This window comes from Macaca fascicularis, chromosome 20, assembly GCF_037993035.2.
Source record: "Macaca fascicularis isolate 582-1 chromosome 20, T2T-MFA8v1.1".
NCBI lineage: Eukaryota > Metazoa > Chordata > Mammalia > Primates > Cercopithecidae > Macaca > Macaca fascicularis.
This window is the reverse complement of record NC_088394.1, coordinates 78,905,152-78,926,288: the sequence shown is the minus strand read 5'-3', so window position 1 is coordinate 78,926,288 and position 21,137 is coordinate 78,905,152. Positions and strand designations below refer to the sequence as shown.

Sequence of the window (21,137 nt, the reverse complement as noted above, 5' to 3'; positions counted from 1 at the left end):
TCTTCCCTTGTTTCTTTACTACCTAATTTTTGAGCGTTGAGAACAAAGAATCAAATAGAGAAAGTCAATGGTCTTTATCAAAGACTGTATTCTCTCATCATTGGAGATTTTTTCTTTCCTTTGGAAATGCAGACCTGTCTCTTTTTTTTTTTTTTTTTTTTGAGAAGGAGTCTTGCTCTGTCGCCCAGACTACAGTGCAGTGGCGTGATCTTGGCTCACTGAGACCTCCGCCTTCTGGGTTCAAGTGATTCTCCTGCCTCAGCCTCCCCAGTAGCTGGGATTACCGGCACCTGCCACCACACCTGGATACTTTTTGTATTTTTAGTAGAGACGGGGTTTCACCATCTTGGCCAGTCTGGTCTTGAACTCCTGACCTCGTGATCCACTGGCCTTGGCCTCCCAAAGTCCTAGGATTACAGGTGTCAGCCACCACCCCCAGCCAACCCATCTCTTATAGAGAGACCTAGCAGACATTTACACTCAGAAATCTCACGGTGTTTCCGTGAGATTCTACTTCCAAAGGTTCTGTTCATGAGGAAAGTTTTATTAATGGGTCATGACGACACACGACTTGTCTACTTACCTAAAATTTCTCTAGGAGTTTTGCACAGTTTTGTATTAATTTTTATTTCTAACTACTTTGAGATTACTCTATGCCATTTAATCTCTAATAGGAGTCATGCCGACTGCAAAGCCTGCAGTGACCAAGTATCTCCTTGTGAATCGCTCTGGGAGTTGCAGATAAGAGAGGAATTGTAAAAAGAGGTTATCATCCCTATATTTACATTTAGAATTGACTAGTATTTGATTTATGGTAATAATAAAGAGATAGAAGGGTAGAAGCATATCAGAGAGCCTAGAAAATGTACATTTCATTACATTATCTTGTTCTATCCTAGAAACTAGGTGGAAATTTACCTCTGACAACACTATATTCCATCTACGTGAAAGCCCTGAGGAGCTTCTGGGGAGCTAACTATGGCTGCAGTAATGCACTTGGGAAAGCCTGTGGATGGCCACATTGGCTGCCACTCAACCAACTCCATGACCACGACCTAAGACCCACCTCTGAGTCTCACTTTCCTAACTCAGACAATGAAAATCACACCACCTGTATCCAGGCATTGTTGTGAGCTTACATTGGATAATGCATATATAAACAAAGTTGTAAATTATAGTTTTAAAAATATAAACGCAAGACGTTTTCTCTAGCCTCTGGGACTATGAAAATGAATGAGATCAGGTCCCTGGCCTGGGAGAAATTTACATTTAGAAACCTCGTGCTGTTTCCACGAGGTTCTTTTTGTAAAGGTTCTATTCACAGGAAAAGGTTTTAAAATGTGTCATGACAATACAGGGCTTGCTCACGTTCATAAAATTTCTTTAGGAGTTTTGCTCAACTCTAGATTTATTTGTATTACTACTTTTTAATTTCCTATGCTATTTCAAGAAATTTACTGAAAAATAGAAAAGCACAGTAGTTCTGCCATATATGTCAGTATTATGAAAATAGAAATGACTCCACAAAATCAGAAGGCCCAGCTCAACTTCCAGTCCTGCCACTTACTGATGGATGATGGCGTTGGTTAAGTTACTTAACTTTTCTGAGCCCGAGCTACTTCTGCATCTGGAATATAGGAACAGGCTAGCTATAGGAGAAAAACAGATGGATGTGTGAGGGTCTCTAAGGCTAAAGGCCATGCTCTAACGTGTGGTAGGAGCTCAGTGAATGATCCTTTTCATCCTTTCAAAATATGCAATATTCCTGTAGAACTGCAGAGCATCCTATCTAATCCGTAGCCACTTACTGCTTATGCTTATTAAGTACTTAAAAATTAAATACTCTAAATTGAGATGTGCATTAAGCATAAAATATATACTACATTTCAATGACTTAATAGGAAAAGAATGTAAAAAGATATTTTATGAATAATGTCCATATTGATTACTTTTTTTTTTTTTTTTTTTGAGATAGAGTCTCACTTGCTCCGTTGCCCAGACTAGAATGCAATGGCATGATCTAGCAATTCCCCTGCCTCAGCCTCCTCAGTAGCTGGAATTACAGGCACACACCACCAGGCCCAGCTAATTTTTGTATTTTTAGTAGAGACATGGTTTCACTATACTGGCCAGGCTGGTCTCAAACTCCTGGCCTCAAGCAATCTGCCTGCCTTGCCCGGGGATTACAGGCATGAGCATCGTGCCCGTCCTTGATTACTTGTTGAAATGATAATATACAGGAAATCAAAAAGCGGTTAGTAATAAAAATAAATCCAGAGCTGAGCAAAACTCCTAAAGAAATTTTAGGAAGGTGGGCAAGCCCTGTATTTTATATATACACACACACACACACACACACACACACACACACACACACACACACACACGTACTCCTATACAGAGTTATTATATATATTATTAAAGTTGATTTCACTGGTTTCTTTTTTAACATGACTATAAGAAAACTTAAAATGACATATGTGACTTTCATTCTATTTCTACTGGACCATGCTTCTGTATAACATAAAATTTAGAGTTTTCAAAAGCCAAAAAGAAGTCTCGTTTAGTTATCTACACTTTCTATGGGATCAGGTTTTTCCCCCAAACATTTCAATTAAAATTAATCTCCAGAATATAGTATCCTTAGATTCTGAACCATAAAGCAATCTGGTATCTATTTACATTAATGAATTGAAGGATATCTTTTTATCTATATTGGAATAGTATCCTGGAGCTAAATGCCACATAAACATAACAATTTAGGTGTGTTTCAAGAGGTAACAGCCTATTATCGAATTCTAGGCCCAATTCTTGGATCTGTACAATAATTTTCAAGCTATGTATTTTCTCCAATTTAGGCGACAGTTAAATGGATACTAATTTTCCTTAATAGTACCTGGGGAGGCTTTTGCCATGGAGCATGGTACTTCACAGGTTTTTTGAAGTTATCACACTTGTTAAATCAGTGCATATTAAGTATCCATATCTTTAACTCATCATTTCTTTATGGTCACAGCAAATGTACAGGTTCATTCTCCACTGGGATTTGTTGTAAAACATATTTCATGTAAGCAGGATCGATATAATCACCAGCTCAACAGATTCCATATCACTCCCAATGTGAGGAGGTCTAGAGACAAGGTTATTAACTTACCATGAGGTTGCTGCTGTCATTTTCAGGAATGCTTTAGAGCAGCAGTCACCAACCTTTTTTGGCACCAGAGACCTGTTTTGTGGAAGACAATTTTTCCATGGACTGAGGGTGTTGGTGGTGGCTGTTTTGGAATGATTCAAGTGCATTACATTTATCATGTACTTTACTTCTATTATTAGTTCATTGTAATATATAATGAAATAAGTATACAACTCAACATAATGTAGAATCCATGGGAGCCCTCAGCTTGTTTTCCTGCAACTACATAGTCCTGTCTGGGGGTGATGGGAGACAGTGACAGATCATCAGGCATTAGATTCTCATAAGGAGGGCACAACCTAGATGTCTTGCATGTACCATTTACAATAGGGTTCATGCTCCTATGAGAATCCAATACTGCTACTGATCTGACAGCAGGCAGAGCTCAGGCAGTAATGTGGGGAATGGGGAGTGGCTGTAAATACAGATGAAGCTTTGCTTGCTCACCTGCCACTCACTTCTTGCAGTGCAGCCTGGATTCTAACAGACCACAGACTGGTACTCAGACAGGTGGGTGGGGGACACTCTTGTCTTAAAGAAATAAAGTAAAGTCACATGTCTACAGTGTGTCAGGTGTCTTGAAGGTTAGATGGAATCATGGCCAAAACAGAGGATTCAAACGGTTGGCTCAGAGTTGAAAAAAATTGCAGTTTATCTCAGTAACAAATGTGCAAAAGTATTTTTGTCTAGAATGTGTGAGATCAGGAAAGGGGGGAAAAATGTATAGAAGTGATAGCAACTTACTGGCTACTTCACTTAAGAATAATTGATCAATGATTGAGAATCATCTATTAACGAGGCATTGAGTTAGGCATGACACTTGTTTTATGTCATATGTCTCATGATGGTACCTACACAAAGCCAGGGTATTATGTCCATTGTACAGATGAGAAAACTGAACCTCAGAGAAGTTAGGTAACTTTTCAGTGTCATCTGGCTGATAAATGTGTGGTTCGTTTCCGATTTTGGGTGATTTCAGCTGCCTCTTAGTATCATCCACAAAAATTTTTGCTAAATATCCCCATGAATGTATGTGTATAGCAACAGGGGGCAATTAGCTCCAGGTTTTCCTCAAAGTACTTACGAAATGGATCCTGAGATTCTGAGAAGTAGTGGATTTAAAAGTTGTCACCTCCCAATGGAGCGAGTGACATATTAGCAGTGTCACTGGCTTTTGGGCAATTGATGATATATTTTACATTTTTATTTAAAAAATTAAAAACAAAAACAACTGTTTCTCCCAAGTGGCCCCTTCTACTGATTGCTCCTTTTGTTTTATTTTTTGGAACCATTTCCATCCTGATTCTTGAAACTGGATTAGGAGCCAAAATTATGTCTTTTAAATTGCATGTTTGCCATAATGATGAACAAGCATGACAAACGAGCCTTAAATTTAGCGTTTTCAGCTTCTGTCATAACTTTCCCTTTTTGTTTTATTTTTGAGAAATTCTTGTAATTACAAAAAAGGGAAAAATATTTTTTTGCATTTAATTGAAGCAACTTGATTAAGAGACCAGTTTCCCTTTATTGAGGCAACTTGTATTGACTTCTAGTTAAGACGTGTAAATTGTTCATAATCAACTTTTAAATACTGCCAGGTCTTTTGGAGTTTATTAAGTGGACCTGTAGAAATAATCTCTTCTCTAGGAAGTTTAGTCAGTGCTTCCCATAAAGTGAGCGGCCTCAGGAATAAGACTGGTGATGGTGTAACTTCGCCCATAATCCTGAATCCATACAGGTTGCAGAAATCATAGAATTTGGTCATGTTGGGCATGGATGGAGGAATGGGCCATCTCAGTTTGCCTCGTTCATTAGCTGAACATTTATTATAGGTCTGGCTTTGACAATGCAATCACTATGAGTAATTCCAGTTTCTTGTGGGACACTGACTGTCCTAAGTTCTTTGGATGCTGTGATGGCTAATATTGAGTGTCAACTTGATTGGATTGAAGGATGCAAAATATTGTTTCTGGGTGTTTCTGTGAGGGTGTTGCCAAAGGAGATTAACATTTGAGTCAGTGGACTGGGAAAGGCAGACTACTCTCAATCTGGGTGGGCATCAACTAATCAGCTGCCAGCATAAAACCAGGCATGGAAAGAACAGACTGGCTGAGTCTTCTGGCCTTCATCTTTGTCCCATGCTGGATGCTTCCTGGCCTCGAACATCAGACTCCAAGTTCTTTAGCTTTTGGACTGTTGGACTTACACCAGAGATTTGCCAGAAGCTCTGGGGCCTTCAGTCACAGACTGAAGGCTGCACTATCGCCTTCCCTACTTTTGAGGTTTTGTGACTCAGACTGGCTTCCTGGCTTCTCAGCTTGCAGATGACCTGCTATGGGACTTTACCTTGTGATTATGTGAGTCAATTCTCCTAATAAACTCCCCTTCATATATTCATCTATCATATTAGTTCTGTGTCTTTAGAGAACCTTGACTAATACACGTGTTAATTCATTGAATCCTCACAACATCCCCATGAGGGTCACACAATTATGAACCCCTTTTCCAGCTGAGAAACCTGGAGCAGAGGTAGTGAGTGTAGTGCTAGGATTCATGCCAAGGTGGTCTGGCCCCAGAGTGATCTTAGTCTGCTGCGTGGGAGCGAGGGCTGTGAGCTCAGGAGCTCAGCATCAAGACAGACACAAGCAGAAGAAAGCAGACTGTTTCATTTAGTACTATGAGTAGAGAGAGCCAGGCAGGGGTCTACAGGAGTCTAGAGAAAGAACATCTAACCAGCTAGGGGACATTCAGAGAGCTGTTCCCAAAGAAGGAAAATCTTGGCTGGTTCTGAAATATCAATGGCGCTGACCATAGGGTAGGTGGAACCACAGCAGAGGGAACAATGTTCAGACAGAGGAGTAGCCAGTGTGAAGGGATGGGAAAGCTTGGCCAATTCAAGAAACCACAAGTGATTTGGTGTTGCAGGAGGCAGAGTTCAATGTAGGGTGTGAGAGGGGTAACTTGCTCCACTCATATATTTATTCAAAAGGCATCTACTGAATACTATGTGCCAGGCACTAGGCGGGGTGCTGAGGACAGAGAGGTGAACACACAGGAAGGAAGGAGGGAAAGAAACAAGGAAGGGAGGAAAGAGACTTTGTTCCTATATTCATCTGAGGCAGACATTAAACACCTGAACAAGAAAATAAATACATAATTACAAATTGAAAGGAAGGCCACAAAGGAAAAGCACTGATGCCAAGAGTGAGACCAGTAGGGGCGATCTTTCCTTGGGATGGGGACAAGAGGTGGGGGTGACAGGCAGGGAAGGCTCTTGGAGAAGGTGACATTTCCACAGGTCAAGCCACTTAGAGATGAGCAGGAATGCGACTTGAAAGAAGGCTGCAGAGATCAGTCAGACTAAACCACAAAGGACGTTTTCAGACACGTGCTGTCTTTAGAATTCATCCCCAAGGCCAGGTGAGCTGATCAGGAAGTGAGGGCCTATTAAGCAGAGGAATGAAGTGATCAGACTGCATTTGAGGAGTAACTCCAGACTGGGAGCGGGGAAGCTGGATCCAAGCCCATAGCCTGTGGCCCCTATAACTCTCCGTGGGAACCTGGGCCATGGGAGACTTTTGCTTTGTTCATAAGGACCTGGCTGCCTGGCCATAGGCATCTAAATTCTACCACTGCTGAGAGTGTGGGCTTCCATGTTTCAAGATGAAGACTGGAGGTACAGTCTTTTTAATTCCCAAACCCAACGTCAGAATAAATTCCTCCAAGCTCCTTGACGTCACTTCCCAACCTGACTTCATCAAGTTCTTTAACTGATGTCAGAATTACTTGCCATGATCTATAGTCAGGCAAGCTACAACTTCTTAACTCAGAAAGAAAGAGTAAGTACGGTGTTTTTCGTTTGTGAGTGTTTTTGTTGGCCAGGCCAGAAAATGAAATCATTGAGTCCCATTTACATGGCAGATAAAGACATTTCTGCATGAGGAACGAAGCACAGAGCTTTTCTGTGTAAACTTTTGAAACTACATACAAGGTAAACACACATGTGTGCACACAAACGCGCGCGCGCGCACACACACACACACACACACACACACACACACACACACACACACCCGTCATCCACTGTTTCTCCTTTCATCCTTGTCGGGCCATGAGAAATAGCAGATTTGGTGGGGAAAAGTCATGGTTCTGTCCAGACATAACTTGGTGTGTCAGGTTCATCCTGACCTTCCACAGACTGGAGAGCCCTCTTGTGCATGGAAGGTTAACCTCACTGTCTTCCATAACAATTTATCAGAGCCTGTCAAAAGACTTGGAATTAAACTGCTCTTCTGCCTACTCAGATCTAAGGTGGTCTTACATAACCCAAGCAGGTACTAGATTCTGGGAAGCCCATTAAAAGTGCAGAAATAGCTTGTGAGTCTATAATTAAATCATTAACAATCAGACTTCACAGATTTGGGGTCATAAGTAGCAGGTAAAAATAAGAGAGGCCAGGCTTCTTTTACTAAAGAAGAGCCAGGCTCCAGTTACCACAGCTAAAATAGGCTTCACTCTGATTACATTTGCCTGAGAGAATCTTCCCTTCCAAAACACAGTGACATGAAATGAGCAAGTGTGAAATCGTCCCGTTTTTGGTTAGGCTGGCAGTCCCACCTACCTCTCTGAGTATGCCTTCTCTTTCTTTTCATTGGCTTTACTTTCTCCTCCTGTCCCCTATCTCTGGCTTCTGTCTCAGGGCCTCAGTGAATACACTTAGCCCTCGGTTCCTTATCCTTCCTCCAGAGCCTCCAAAATTATACCATTGATGGGAACTGTGTCCCTTGATGTCTGGTGCTATGCCCAGGAGAACAACTCTGTGACATAGACTATTCTTATCCCTATTTGATAGATGAGGATATTGGGATTCAGATAACTGAGTCACCTGCCCAAGTCACACAATGAGTAAGTGGCACAGCAGAAATCTGAACCCACTCACGTTCAACATAAGCCAAAACTCCTACCACTATGCTGTTCTTCCTTCCAGTTTGTACTCTAACAGCCAGTCCCGTATTACGCATTGACTCCTGGACATCTCTATAAGGATGTCCCTAGGAGCATCTAAATCAACACCCTCAAGGCTTTCCCTAACATTTCTTTCCTGACTTGTCCAATTCATCCCCATCCTCCAGGCTAGACAATCTGGAATCATCCAGATACTGGATCCTGGCTCTTTCTTCCTTTTTGGCAAATCTTGCGTCTGGTTTCCCTCCATTGCTCCCATGTTGCTCTAACTGATGCTCTCATCTCCTAGACCCATGGGCAATGGCAGCAGCCTCCCTTAGTGGCACAGCCTTCCAGCAGCAAAGTGGCAGGAAGGAGAATGGGTATCTAGGCAGAGGCCAGAATTTCAATCTCATTTCCATCAGTTTCAAGTTAGGGTCTCTCGGCCAGGTTCTCATATCTGCAGGAAGAGGTAATCTCAGCAACCCCACAGGGAGGTTGTGAGAATTAGAAATAACTTATGCTAAACATAGACTGAGATGCATGACCTTAAAAAAGCTTCATGATATCAGTTCTCAAAAAATAGTGGTAGCTATTATTTTAACTAGTAGCTCTAGTCTCCCCCTACTCCAGTCAAGGCTCCTGGATGAACATCACCAAGGATTATTTTTATCCTGCCTGTTTCTCTGCTTAAAAGCCTACCATGGCTTCCTAGCTCCTGTCATATCAATCTAGAATCCCTCCTCCTGGTCTTCAGATGCTGTCTCCATCCTGTCTGCCCACCTGTTCCCATGCTTTTATTTAGCATTCCCTTTCTGTTCCAGCTTCCTCTGACCCAGAAAAGTGGACCCTAGGATGCCGGACCATGGCTTGTGTGGGGAGCATGGGTGTGCAGGCTAATCCCTGAGGTAGAGCCAAGTCATCTCCGGGAACTGCAGAGCTCCTGGCTGAGAATGTGAAGATGAATTGCCCCCAGGCTGCACAACAGCATCACCAACCAAAGGGCTGGGAAGAAGCAGGATACAGGGTGCAAGGAAGAGGGATGCAGAGTGGGAGCCAGGCATCAAGAATCAGAATTTACAGGCAGCCACAGGAGTGTTCTATCAGATTCAGCCATGGGAAGAGGGAAAGTGGGAAGGGCATTGAGCTGGTCCTGACAATCTGACATTCTGGGTTGCAGGTCTTGCTTGTCTCTGTTATAATTGCCTTTGTGGGAGTGAACATTGTGCAGGCTTACTCTGTTCCAGATGCGGAGCCAATAGAACCTATTGATAAAGCGGAGAGCTCCAGGTTGGGTACTGTGGTTCACACCTGTAATCCCAGCACTTTGGGAGGCTGAGGCAGGAGGATCGCTTAAGGTCAGGAGTTCAAGACCAGCCTGGCCAACATGGTGAAATCCCATCTCTACTAAAAATACAAAAAGTAGCCAGCTGTGGTGGTGGGTGCCTGTAATCTCAGTCACTCAGAAGGCTCAGGCAAGAGAATCACTTGAACCCAGGAGGTGGAGGTTGCAGGGAGCTGAGATTGTACCACTGCACTCCAGACTGTGAGATTGGACTGAGACCCTGACTCCAAAAGAAAAGAGGAGAGCTCCAGACACTGCTGAGATCTGAGCCCCAGCTCTGCCACCTACTAGCTAAGTGGCCAGAGCAAGAAACAGCCCCATTGTGTCTCAGTCTCCTCACCCAGGAGATGCAAATGATAATAGCACCAGTAACAGCTTCCATTAGCATGTTGTGAGGATGAAAGACTTGGATAAACCCAGGGTTTAGCACATAGTAAGTATTATGTAAGCAACAGGTATTGGTAATGGCTGTAGCATCAGCTGAGTGCTATGTATTACTGCTACACATATTGTCTCATTTAATCCACATTAAGATCCAAACAAGTCTATTATCCCTATGTTACAGATGAAAAAATCAAAACTACATCGAGGCTCAGGAGGTAAAGCAATTGACTGAAGGTAACACAGCTACGAAGAGAAGCACTCTGTGGACAGTCCAACATTTCCCTTGTAGACCCTCCCAAATATGCACAATGACCCGTCCTTCAAAGTCCAGCTCATCGAGGAGTTGTAGGCATGGACTCAGAGGCCAGGCTGCCCGGGCTCAAGTCTCATTTCCATCCATCTTCTCATTCATTTTTAGACCTTGGAAATGTCACTTGCCTCTTTGTGCCTCAGTTCCTCCATCAGTAAAATCAGTAAAAAGTCACTATGAGGCAGAAGACAGTAGCATCTGCCTCCAATTGCTAAGGAGATTACATGAGTCAGTGCCTGTAGTCCATGGAGCAACACCTGGCACATGGTTGTGCTTTGAGGACCAGCCCAGCTGCCCTTGACCTCTCCCCTCTCCAAATGCACAGATCATCAATCATCGTTAGCTCCCCGCCTGCCACCCAAGCATCAATGCACACATTTATATTCCCTCCCCAGAAGGAGCTGAGCTGACTCAGGCACTCTCTGATTTTCCCCTCCAGCAGCTGGCCCACTTGGCTGCACACAGTAGGACCCGCAAACATCCCAACTGCATATCCATTGAGGTATATGCTCTCTTCAGAGGGATTCTTTGGCTATCTATTTTGTTTTCCCTTCATTTTCTTTTTCTTTTTTTTCCTTTTTTGAGGCATTTTTAGGAAGGACACAGCTACACATCTTCACAAAGCCTTTTTTCAAATCTTATAAAATTACTGGAGGTGGGAGATGAATGCCCTGTTCTGCTGAACTCTGGCAAACTGAAGGACACGGCAGCCTCCGCCCGCTTTATAAGAAGCAAAAACAATCACAGCCAAGTTTTGTCGAAATTGCTTACAGATAGCGGCAAGCGAGAAACAGCCAGGGCTCAGGGGAGCTTTGTCTCTAGATGGCATCTCATGGGAACTCAGGGGACCAACAACGCGTGGCTGAGTTTTCATAACGAACCCAGCTCTCCCAGCCCCTTAAGGTGGAGTTGGCCCTGAGAACCTGCACAGAACCCCTTCTGCTCTCTTTCAAGCAAAATACTATGAGGTGTCTTTTCCAGATAAAAAGATGGGCCACCATTCATGATGAACAATTGCTATCTAAATGCATTCAAGCCCATGGGCAAACCCCCTAACCATACCATTTACGTGTTTCTATGGAACATTGTTTTTGCTGTACATCCTGGCAACTTTGTTGCTTTAGATATTTGCCAAATAATTTATATCACAGATTAGTGAGATGCTGTGAAAAGGGTCATGGCTAAGTAAGAGAAAAACTTGCCTTCGTGGTGTCAATGGATTTCCACACTGGTATGAATTCACCAATATCCTGTTTGCTCTGAAACATGACTGACACGCTGTGCATTCGTTTTTAGGTTGCCATCTACCCTTAACTCACAGCTTCACAGATACTGAAGGGGAATTGTGAAGTTCATCCAGCCCAGGAATGGCAGATAGATTCCATCCTCAGAAACATCGCAAGATGATCAATTGATAGTACGTTCCAGAAGCACTGCACTGAGGACACTCAGGCTAAGCCAGGGGTTATTAGCAATATCTGCCATAAGCATGGTGACAGTAGAGTGGCACATGAGCCACTTATTTGCCACTGCAGGCTGTTTAACCTCTCTACTCTGTAGATAAAGAAGCTATATGATGCTCTCAAGATCACACAGACAGCACTGGTAGGAAGGTAACTCTCACATTGCCAGTCGTACTGTCTCTGCTCCCAGCTGTGTGACCCACGCTCGCTCCACCACTGAACAAAATGAGTAGATCAAGCAGGGATATGGGTAATATGGCAGGTGGAGAAAAGGGATGTGAATTAGGGGCTGTGGAAAATTGAGGAAGACCAAGCTTGCAGATAGGAGAGAAGGCTAGGCATGCCAAGCAGGGGCATGCCATCGTTAAGTCATTGTTTGGCTGGAGTTCTGCTGTGTGTCTTGCCCTCCTTTTCTCATGAAGGTAGAGTCTCTGAGCTCCTGGTGAAGAAGGAGTGAGTCAGTGGTAGTAAAAAGTCTCTGAATGGCACAGTCGGGAAGCCTGAATGGCAGTTTGTGACGCTCATAAAGTATGCATACGTGTGGGAGTGCAGGGATCAGCATGCATGTGCTTGTGGAAGGGAACAAGCACTGCTGCCTAGCAAAGGAGAAGCACCATATGCAATAACACACACATATAATACAGATATACCATGTGTGTATGTATATACATAGTATATGTGCATATACAGTATGTGTATGCCTGTATATACATATATACATATACACACATACATATACACAGTATATGTGCATATACAGTATGTGTATGCCTGTATATACATATACACATATGCACACATACATATACACAGTATATGTGCAAATACAGTATGTGTATGCCTGTATATACATATACACATACATATACACAATATATGTGCGTATACAGTATGTGTATGCCTGTATATACATATACACATATACACACATACATATACACAGTATATGTGCATATACAGTATGTGTATGCCTGTATATATACACACACATATACACACATACATATACACAGTATATGTGCATATACAGTATGTGTATGCCTGTATATACATATACACATATACACACATACATATACACAGTATACGTGCATATACAGTATGTGTATGCCTGTATATACAGATATACATATACACACATACATATACACAGTATATGTGCATATACAGTATGTGTATGCCTGTATATACATATACACATATGCACACATACATATACACAGTATATGTGCAAATACAGTATGTGTATGCCTGTATATACATATACACATACATATACACAATATATGTGCGTATACAGTATGTGTATGCCTGTATATACATATACACATATACACACATACATATACACAGTATATGTGCATATACAGTATGTGTATGCCTGTATATATACACACACATATACACACATACATATACACAGTATATGTGCATATACAGTATGTGTATGCCTGTATATACATATACACATATACACACATACATATACACAGTATACGTGCATATACAGTATGTGTATGCCTGTATATACAGATATACATATACACACATACATATACACAGTATATGTGCATATACAGTATGTGTATGCCTGTATATACATATACACATATGCACACATACATATACACAGTATATGTGCAAATACAGTATGTGTATGCCTGTATATACATATACACATACATATACACAGTATACGTGCATATACAGTATGTGTATGCCTGTATATACATATACACATATACACACATACATATACACAGTATACGTGCATATACAGTATGTGTATGCCTGTATATACATATACACATATACACACATACATATACACAGTATATGTGCAAATACAATATGTGTATGCCTGTACATATGTATACACATATACACACACATATATATACTGCAGTCCCCAAAAGTCATTAGGAAACAAAAAACAGAAGGAGCAGGAGTAGGTTGGGCAGCTTAGCTCTGAGATACCTATGACCTGTTAAATGTGGATGTACATGCATAGACGTATATATACACCATATACATATACAGAACCATAAACAATTACATATACATATACATATATATGTATACACACATACATATACTGAAGTCACTGAAGGTCACTGGGAAACAAAACAAAACAACAGAAGGAGCATGAGTAGGTTGGGCAGCTTAGCTTTGAGATATCTCTGACATATTAAATGTGGATGTATACATATGTGTATACATTATATGCACATATACCCTATGTATGTATACATATACACATAGGTATATGGTACATATACATGTATATCGTATACACATACATATACACCATATACACATACAGCACCATGTACATACATATGGTATATGTGCATGTAATGTATATGTGTACACTTATGTACACATACACATACACCCATATAGGTGTACAGCACAATATGCAGCACCACATATAATTCTAGTGGGCCACTGTTTCTTGCCTATCCACCATCCATTTCCTTTCCTCTGGAAACAGCTCTTTAATTTACTTTGAGGAACTACATTTCTTTCACTCTCAGTCCATGTGTTTTCAGGTGAATAGGTCTGACCCTGCCCTGGCTTCAGGAAAAGAAATGTGACCAAGACGTGGCCAACCAGAACATCACAACCCAATGGACACCATGTTTAGTTCAGGGGTAGGCACATGATCTAACGTACGAAATTCAATTTCAAGGTTTTGTTAGCATTATCTTGAAGAGATGCTTTTTCAGGCGACTTCAGACCAGGAGAATGAGGGGAGTTCCTGAGACCTCCACCTTGGGAGGTAGGAAGACATGTGACTGTCTCAGTATATCTAATAAAAGGAAAATGGAGCCACAAGATGCATAGCGATTTGGACACCAGTACATAGCCATTCCTGAAGGCAGAAGTATCCCTTAAATAGTTCCATGAATTAATCCATGAACTATCCCTAAATTAGTTACACGACTCAATTAATTCCCACTGCCCCTCCCCCCTACATTTTTAGAGTTGGATTTCTGTCATTTGCAACAACAATAACAAAGAGAATCTTAGCTAACATAATAAAATAAAGATTCACTTTCCACATAAGACAGACAGAACCTAATGTCCTCCTTGAACCCAAGTTATCTCAAACAGATGTGTTACCTGCAAGGAGCCCTGGATGTCTCTCCCCCCGACAATCACGAGTTCTGCCATATCTTCTGCATGGGGAGTCCGTGCATGGACGAACAGAGTCTTGCCCACTGCAGTTATGTTTCTCAGGGCAACTAAGCCACCATCGCTGTTCACCTTGAAGTATGGGCTTGAGACCTCATAGCGTAGCTTGTCATTTCCCTTACAGTCACTGAAGGTCACTGGGAAACAAAGAAAACAACAGAAGGATCATGAGTAGGTTGGGCAGCTTAGCTCTGAGATATTTCTGACCTGTTAAGTGTGAATTGCCACATAGTTCTCCACCCCACAGCTCACAAACGCTACCCTTTATCCCACAGCAAGCCGCTTGTACCCAAGTGACTTTGTGCTGATGGACTTCACTCAATCAAGAAATGTCCTTGACGACCTCTCATGTTCCAGGCAGGTGCTAAGCTCTGAGAATGCACACTTGAGTGTGTTCTCAGTAGAGTGAAGAGTCAGATCTGGCAGAGTGACATTTGAGGGAAGTGATCTAATCTTGGCATGTGTGGGTGACTGAGCAGAACCACAGGGTGCTCAGGAGCATTGAAGAGAGCTGACAGAGACGATATTTGAGCTGGGTATTGAAGATAAGCAGGAGATGAGAAGGCTCTTAAGAATGTGGAAGACATTATAGGCTATTCAAAGGTACAGGGATGAGGGCTAAATAGCAAAACAGATTCAGGGAATGAGAATTAACGATATGCATATACATGTATACAGTATACACATATAATACACATGTATATAGTATATACATACATATACACCATATACACATACAGGACCATATACATACATATGGTATATGCATGTAATATATACATGTACACATACCCATACACCATATATGTATACAGCACAATATGCAGCACCATATACAATTCTAATGGGCCACCTTTTCTTGTTTATCCATCATCCATTTCCTTTCTTCTGAAAACAGCTCCTTAATTTACTTTGAGTAACTACATTTCTTTCACGCTCAGTCCATATGGAATAGTCCATATGTTTTTAGGCAAATAGAGGCAAACTTAAAATGGGGCAGGGATGGTAGGAATCTAGAATGGTGGGGATCTAGAAGGGAAGGGTGGAAATGAGGCTGAAAATGTCTTTGGGAGACAAGTTGGGAAAAGTCAGTAAGTTAGGGTGCTTTCTGGTAGCCCTGGACGATTTGTCATGTGGAGAGGGTCAAGATCAGGTGTGTGCTCTGCTTCCAGTGGAGAGTAGTGCTTCTCAAGGATTGGGGTGCATCAGAATCACACAGGGTGCTATTTTTTTTTTTTTTTGGACAGAGTCTTGCTCTGTCATCCAGACTGCAGTGCAGTGGCATGATCTTGGCTGACTGCAGCCTCTGCCTCCAGGTTCCAGCGATTCTCCTGTCTCAGCCTCCTGGGTAGCTGGGATTATAGGTGCATGCCACCATGCCTGGCTAATTTTTGTATTTTTAGTAGAGATGGGGGTTTCACCATGTTGGCCAGGCTGGTCTCGAACTCCTGACCTCAGGCCTTCCAAAGAACTGAGATTACAGGCATGAGCCCCTGTGCCCGGCCCACAGGATGCTTTTTAAGAATCCGGAGGACTCAATACAAAGATTATAACTTGGCAGATCTGGGTTATACCAAATGATTTAAAGAAGGGCAGGAAGAGAGGCCAAGAGAACCACTTTCAAGTTCAATGTTGTATCAAAGATGGCTGTCCAAAATGAAGGCAGTGGTGCTGATATGGAGAGTGGACAGATGTGAGTAAAGTTCCTGCCGTGGAATGGCTTAGTCATGTGTGGGAAGGAATGGGGAAGATGGGCCCCCTGCATGAACCACATGGAGCACAGAGCATTGACACAAGCAGAGGCTGTGATGGCTGATCGTGCTCCCCTCAATGGTGATTCTGCATGTGGTACACAATTCTATTATTATGGGTATCACAACTCATTATCTGTACATGCATTTGCCTGTCTGCCTTGTGCTGTAAACTTTCAGGCCCCTTATGGGTGAGCAGAGAATTGTACTACGTGCTTTTTGCTCTCTGCTGAACAGGCTCATTTGTTTAGTAAACCTTTAATCAAAGCATAATGTAGACACAGAAAAGTGCATAAATCAGAATATACAACCCAATGAATTTTTACAAAGTAAGCACACCCAACTGCCCAGCACCCAGACCATAACATGACACATTACCAGTCCCCTCCCTTTCTGAGTAAAATTCCTACCCTCTTCCCCAGAGGCTACATTATTCTAGCTTCTAATACCATAGATTTGTTTTACCTACATTTGCACGGCATCTAATGGGATCATACAGTATGCATTCTCTCCTGTTTGGCTTCTTCATTCAACATTACATTCCATGAGATTCATCATGTGACTGTGAGTCACGCTAGTTTATTCTAATCACTATGATAATAATCATTGATCACTGTATAGTATCCAGGTTACCATATTTATCTTAATCATCATATAGTATTCCATTATGTGGCTGTATTGAATCTATTTATCTATTCTACTGTCGATTGGTATCGAGACTATTTCCAGTTTGGGGCTCCAAATATTCTCGCTAGCAACTTTCTTGTATACATGTTTTGGTAACAACAGCTAGATAGGTTCTAGCACACTTAAAGTCAAATATCTGAAAATCTAAGCTCATCTGCATAGATCCTAGCACACTGTGAAAGCCATATAAATATCTGAAAATCTAAACTGGTATTTCTACTCTGGGAATATTATACTTAGGGTGATAATAATCATACTAACTGATAATAATAGTGGATAATTCAGACTGAGCACTTTCCACATTCAAGGATCGGTGCTACACATTTTGCACACATCATCTTAGTTAATCTTTACAAGGACAACAAATGAAGTACTATTTTGATCCCCTTCTCCTACAGTTTCTAGATAAGGAAACTGAGGCTCATAGAGGGCAAAGTTGGTGCCCAATACACACAGGTTGTAAATGATCAGCCAGGATTTGAACCCTGGTCCACTTGTCTCTCACCACTGCACGTTTTCAATAAAGACAATACCCCATAGAGAATATAATCCTTCTGAAATCCTATCAGAACCTGACTACAGTAGTTCCCACACCTCCAGGGCTTTGCTTTCGGCAATTCCAGATACCATGGTCAACCCAGGTCTGAAAATATTAAATGGGAAATTCCAGAAATATACAATTGATAAGTTTCAAATTGTGTGCCATTTTGATTATTGTTATAATTGTTCTATTATATCATTAGTTGTTGTTGTTAATATTTTACTGTTCCTAATTTGTAAATTAAACTTTAATATAGCTATGTATGTATAGGACAAATAGCATATATAGGGTTGGGTAGTATCCATGGACGAAGGTATCCACTGTGGGTCTTGGAACACATTCTCTGAGGACAAGCAGGGACTACTGTAGAGAGCTGTGATTGCCCTTCTCAGTCCTGTTTTCATGTTCCTGCATGGTTCGGAAGAGCATTGCATGGTCCGGTGCCTCTTGGTCACTCTGCAAAGGTTCTAAGGCTTTCCGTGGCTAAGTCAGCTTTAGGGCCATCTTTGCACAGACACACAAGTGGACTCTGGGGAGCCTGCAGTTCTCAGACACTTGCTCACTTTCTCTAATCATGTTGGTAGCCAAGATTAATTGAACATGCTTAGTTTCAGTTTTTGGAAGTGAACTATGAAGGAGTGACACCAAGGCTGCTTTCATTGTTGTCATCAATTAGTACTCATCCACTGGAGGAAAATTACTCAAATGACAAGGCCTGATGGGAAATTACTGCTTCAACTGCCAGCATGAGGTTCTAGCCCTAACCCTTGAACAGAATCAAAGAAGACAGTCTCAGCTGGGGAGTGAACGGGGTAGAGGAAAAGGCATACAAAAGTCTGTAGGGGTTCTAGATTCACAGCTAAGTTCCTTCTTCCTACCCTTTCTTCCTTCCATAAATATTTACTGAGAACCTACATAATGCTAGATGCTGAGGTTATGATGTTGAACAAAGACAGGCACAGTCCCTAGTTTGAAGTCTAATGTGGAAGACAGACATTAATTTAATACTCTTATAAGTAATTGGGGACCTATTACTTAGGCAGAGAAAACCACAACATATGCAAAGGTCCTGTGGCTTCTACAGAACTGGAAGTAAGCCAGTACGATTGGCACAGACAGCAAGTGAGAATGCAAGGAAGTTAGAATGGAGATAAGCTGAGTCCAGGCAACGTGGGGTTCTAGGGGCCACACAGCCCTGTTCCTTGGAGGAAGACTTGGATTCTCCTGTTGCAACTATAACACTAGCTTTTCTCCAACTGAGTCTCATATAATTATGGATCTTCATTGCAAAACAATACTTAGCACTCAAGGTCCTCCATGACTAGGCTGTCCATCAGCCTCCCCTCTGCCTTTGTCTTCACTGCGTACCTCACACTTCACCCACTCTTGTGTTTCACTCCTCTACCATCCCACCCTTTGTGTATAGTGCTCCCTCTCTGCAGAAGGCATTTCTCACCTTCTGCACCCTGTTAACTCGTGCTTATTCTTCAAAATTCAACTCAAGCAACTTCTTCAAATATTCTCTTTATGTTCCCAGAATTTCCTGCACATAGAACCTTTTATATCATGTTATATCAATGTGTCCATATTATGTATTTGTTTTTTGCACCAGAACCATGAGCAGAAATTGAGTCTTGTTCTTTCATTCATCTTTACATCTCCGACAATGAACAGAATGTTTTTCCATATGGGAGGCCATCAGTAATAATTCCACTTTGCTCAGTTACTCTCCAGAGCAAAATGATGCTTTAGTAATGGTAGAGGATTGGCGGGGGGGTCTCCCTTCTGTGCTGTGAGCAAGAGGCTTCTGGCAAGCCTGTGAATTGGGATAAGAGGCCCCTAGTGACCTCTTGACTTCATTGAACCCAGCAATAGGGAGTGGAAGGAAATGAAGAACTCAGCCATGCTCTCCCCTTGGCCCCTAGACCCCACGGGCATCCATTTAGAATGGCCCTCAGCCGTTGTGCTTAGCTTTGACCTAGCTCATTGGTGAAGTCAGACGTGGTGCCTTATCTGTCCCCATAATGCCAGTAAAACTTGCATAGCCCCAGAGAATGGTTGCAATCAGTGTGTGCATTTTGAATGAAGTGATGCTTGGACAGACAACAGTCATGGCATCTACTATTTATTGAGAGGTCCCTGAGAGCTAGGCTCTACACAAAGGACTGTACAAGCTATACTTCCTTTTAGCCTCATAGCAGTTCTACAGCAGGGTTGCTCAACTTTTGTTTTTTTCATTATCTACTCCTCTTAGGACTCTTCTAAGAATTTTTTTCTAATTGCCACTATTCCTGCTAAATTTTAATATCACAGATATACTTATATCTGTTTAGGTACTACAAGTATATCTGTACTTTACATTTGTAAGTACAATTTTTGTACCCCCACCCTCGAACCTATTTCACCCCCTTGGGGAAAATATAGCCCCACTGAGAATGTACAGTCTATAATCTATAGGCATCATATTAAATTTTACAGGAGAAGAGGCTGAGTCTCAGAGAGATTGACTCACTTGTGGTTTTCGTTCCATATCCAGAAAGGTCTAGAGCAAGAACCTTCCCTGATCTGTTCAGTCTGCCTCTATAGCCCAAGCTCTGGGCACATCTGCTTGCTAGGAATAGATGGGCAAGAGGAGAAAGGACAGTTGCCCCAACATGGTCCCCTTGGGCATCTCACAAACCCCTTTGGGGTCATCAGAGGTACCAAGTGAGGTCACACTGAGAGAACAAATGCAGTTTCATGACCTGGCACATCATAGGCACTCCATACTTTCTAGTACCCTTCCCGACTTTCTAAATGAAATAGCTAACGGTTGCATAATTGGGTCTTTGTACATTTTTGATACCACTTACCAACTCAGGAGCTGGTGCTTTAGGCCATGGTTCTTTCTCAAGATGGCCATCTATGAAATGCTGAAGGAACATTAAAAAGAATAGCAATACCTGCCCCCGCTTTCTCCCAAGATTATGATACAATTGTGCTGAGTTGGGGTCTGTGCGCATTAGTGTCTCTTAAAAGCTCCCCTGATGAATCTAATGCAGACAGAGCCAGGAACCAGGACCTAACATAATAAATTGTTTGTCAAGGTGCCAGGTCTCCACATTTCCCAGTCATTCCTGGAAAAGAGTAGAAGCTGGGGACATGGCATGCCAGCAATTGTTATTTCTGTGCTCCAAGAAAGGTAAGTTTTAAGGGTAGGTTTTTAAGCCCTTTTCTAATCCTGACTTATGTGTAGGAGCCCTGTGACTTTGGGCAAACCACCTGATACTGTTTGGCTGTGTCCTCACCCAAATCTCATCTTGAATTGTAGTTCCTGTAATC

The 21,137-nt window shown here is 42.0% G+C and overlaps 1 protein-coding gene across 2 annotated transcripts in view; it reads right to left on the bottom strand.

The window, feature by feature from the left end:
- The window catches only part of CDH13 (cadherin 13), a 1,164,779-nt gene that overhangs the window by 748,367 nt on the left and 395,275 nt on the right, over window positions 1-21,137 (bottom strand). For both annotated transcript variants that reach the window (XM_005592649.4, XM_005592650.4), the window contains one exon: window positions 14,766-14,974. In XM_005592649.4, coding sequence (XP_005592706.3) covers window positions 14,766-14,974 — 209 coding nt within the window. The remainder of the gene's footprint in view (window positions 1-14,765; window positions 14,975-21,137) is intronic.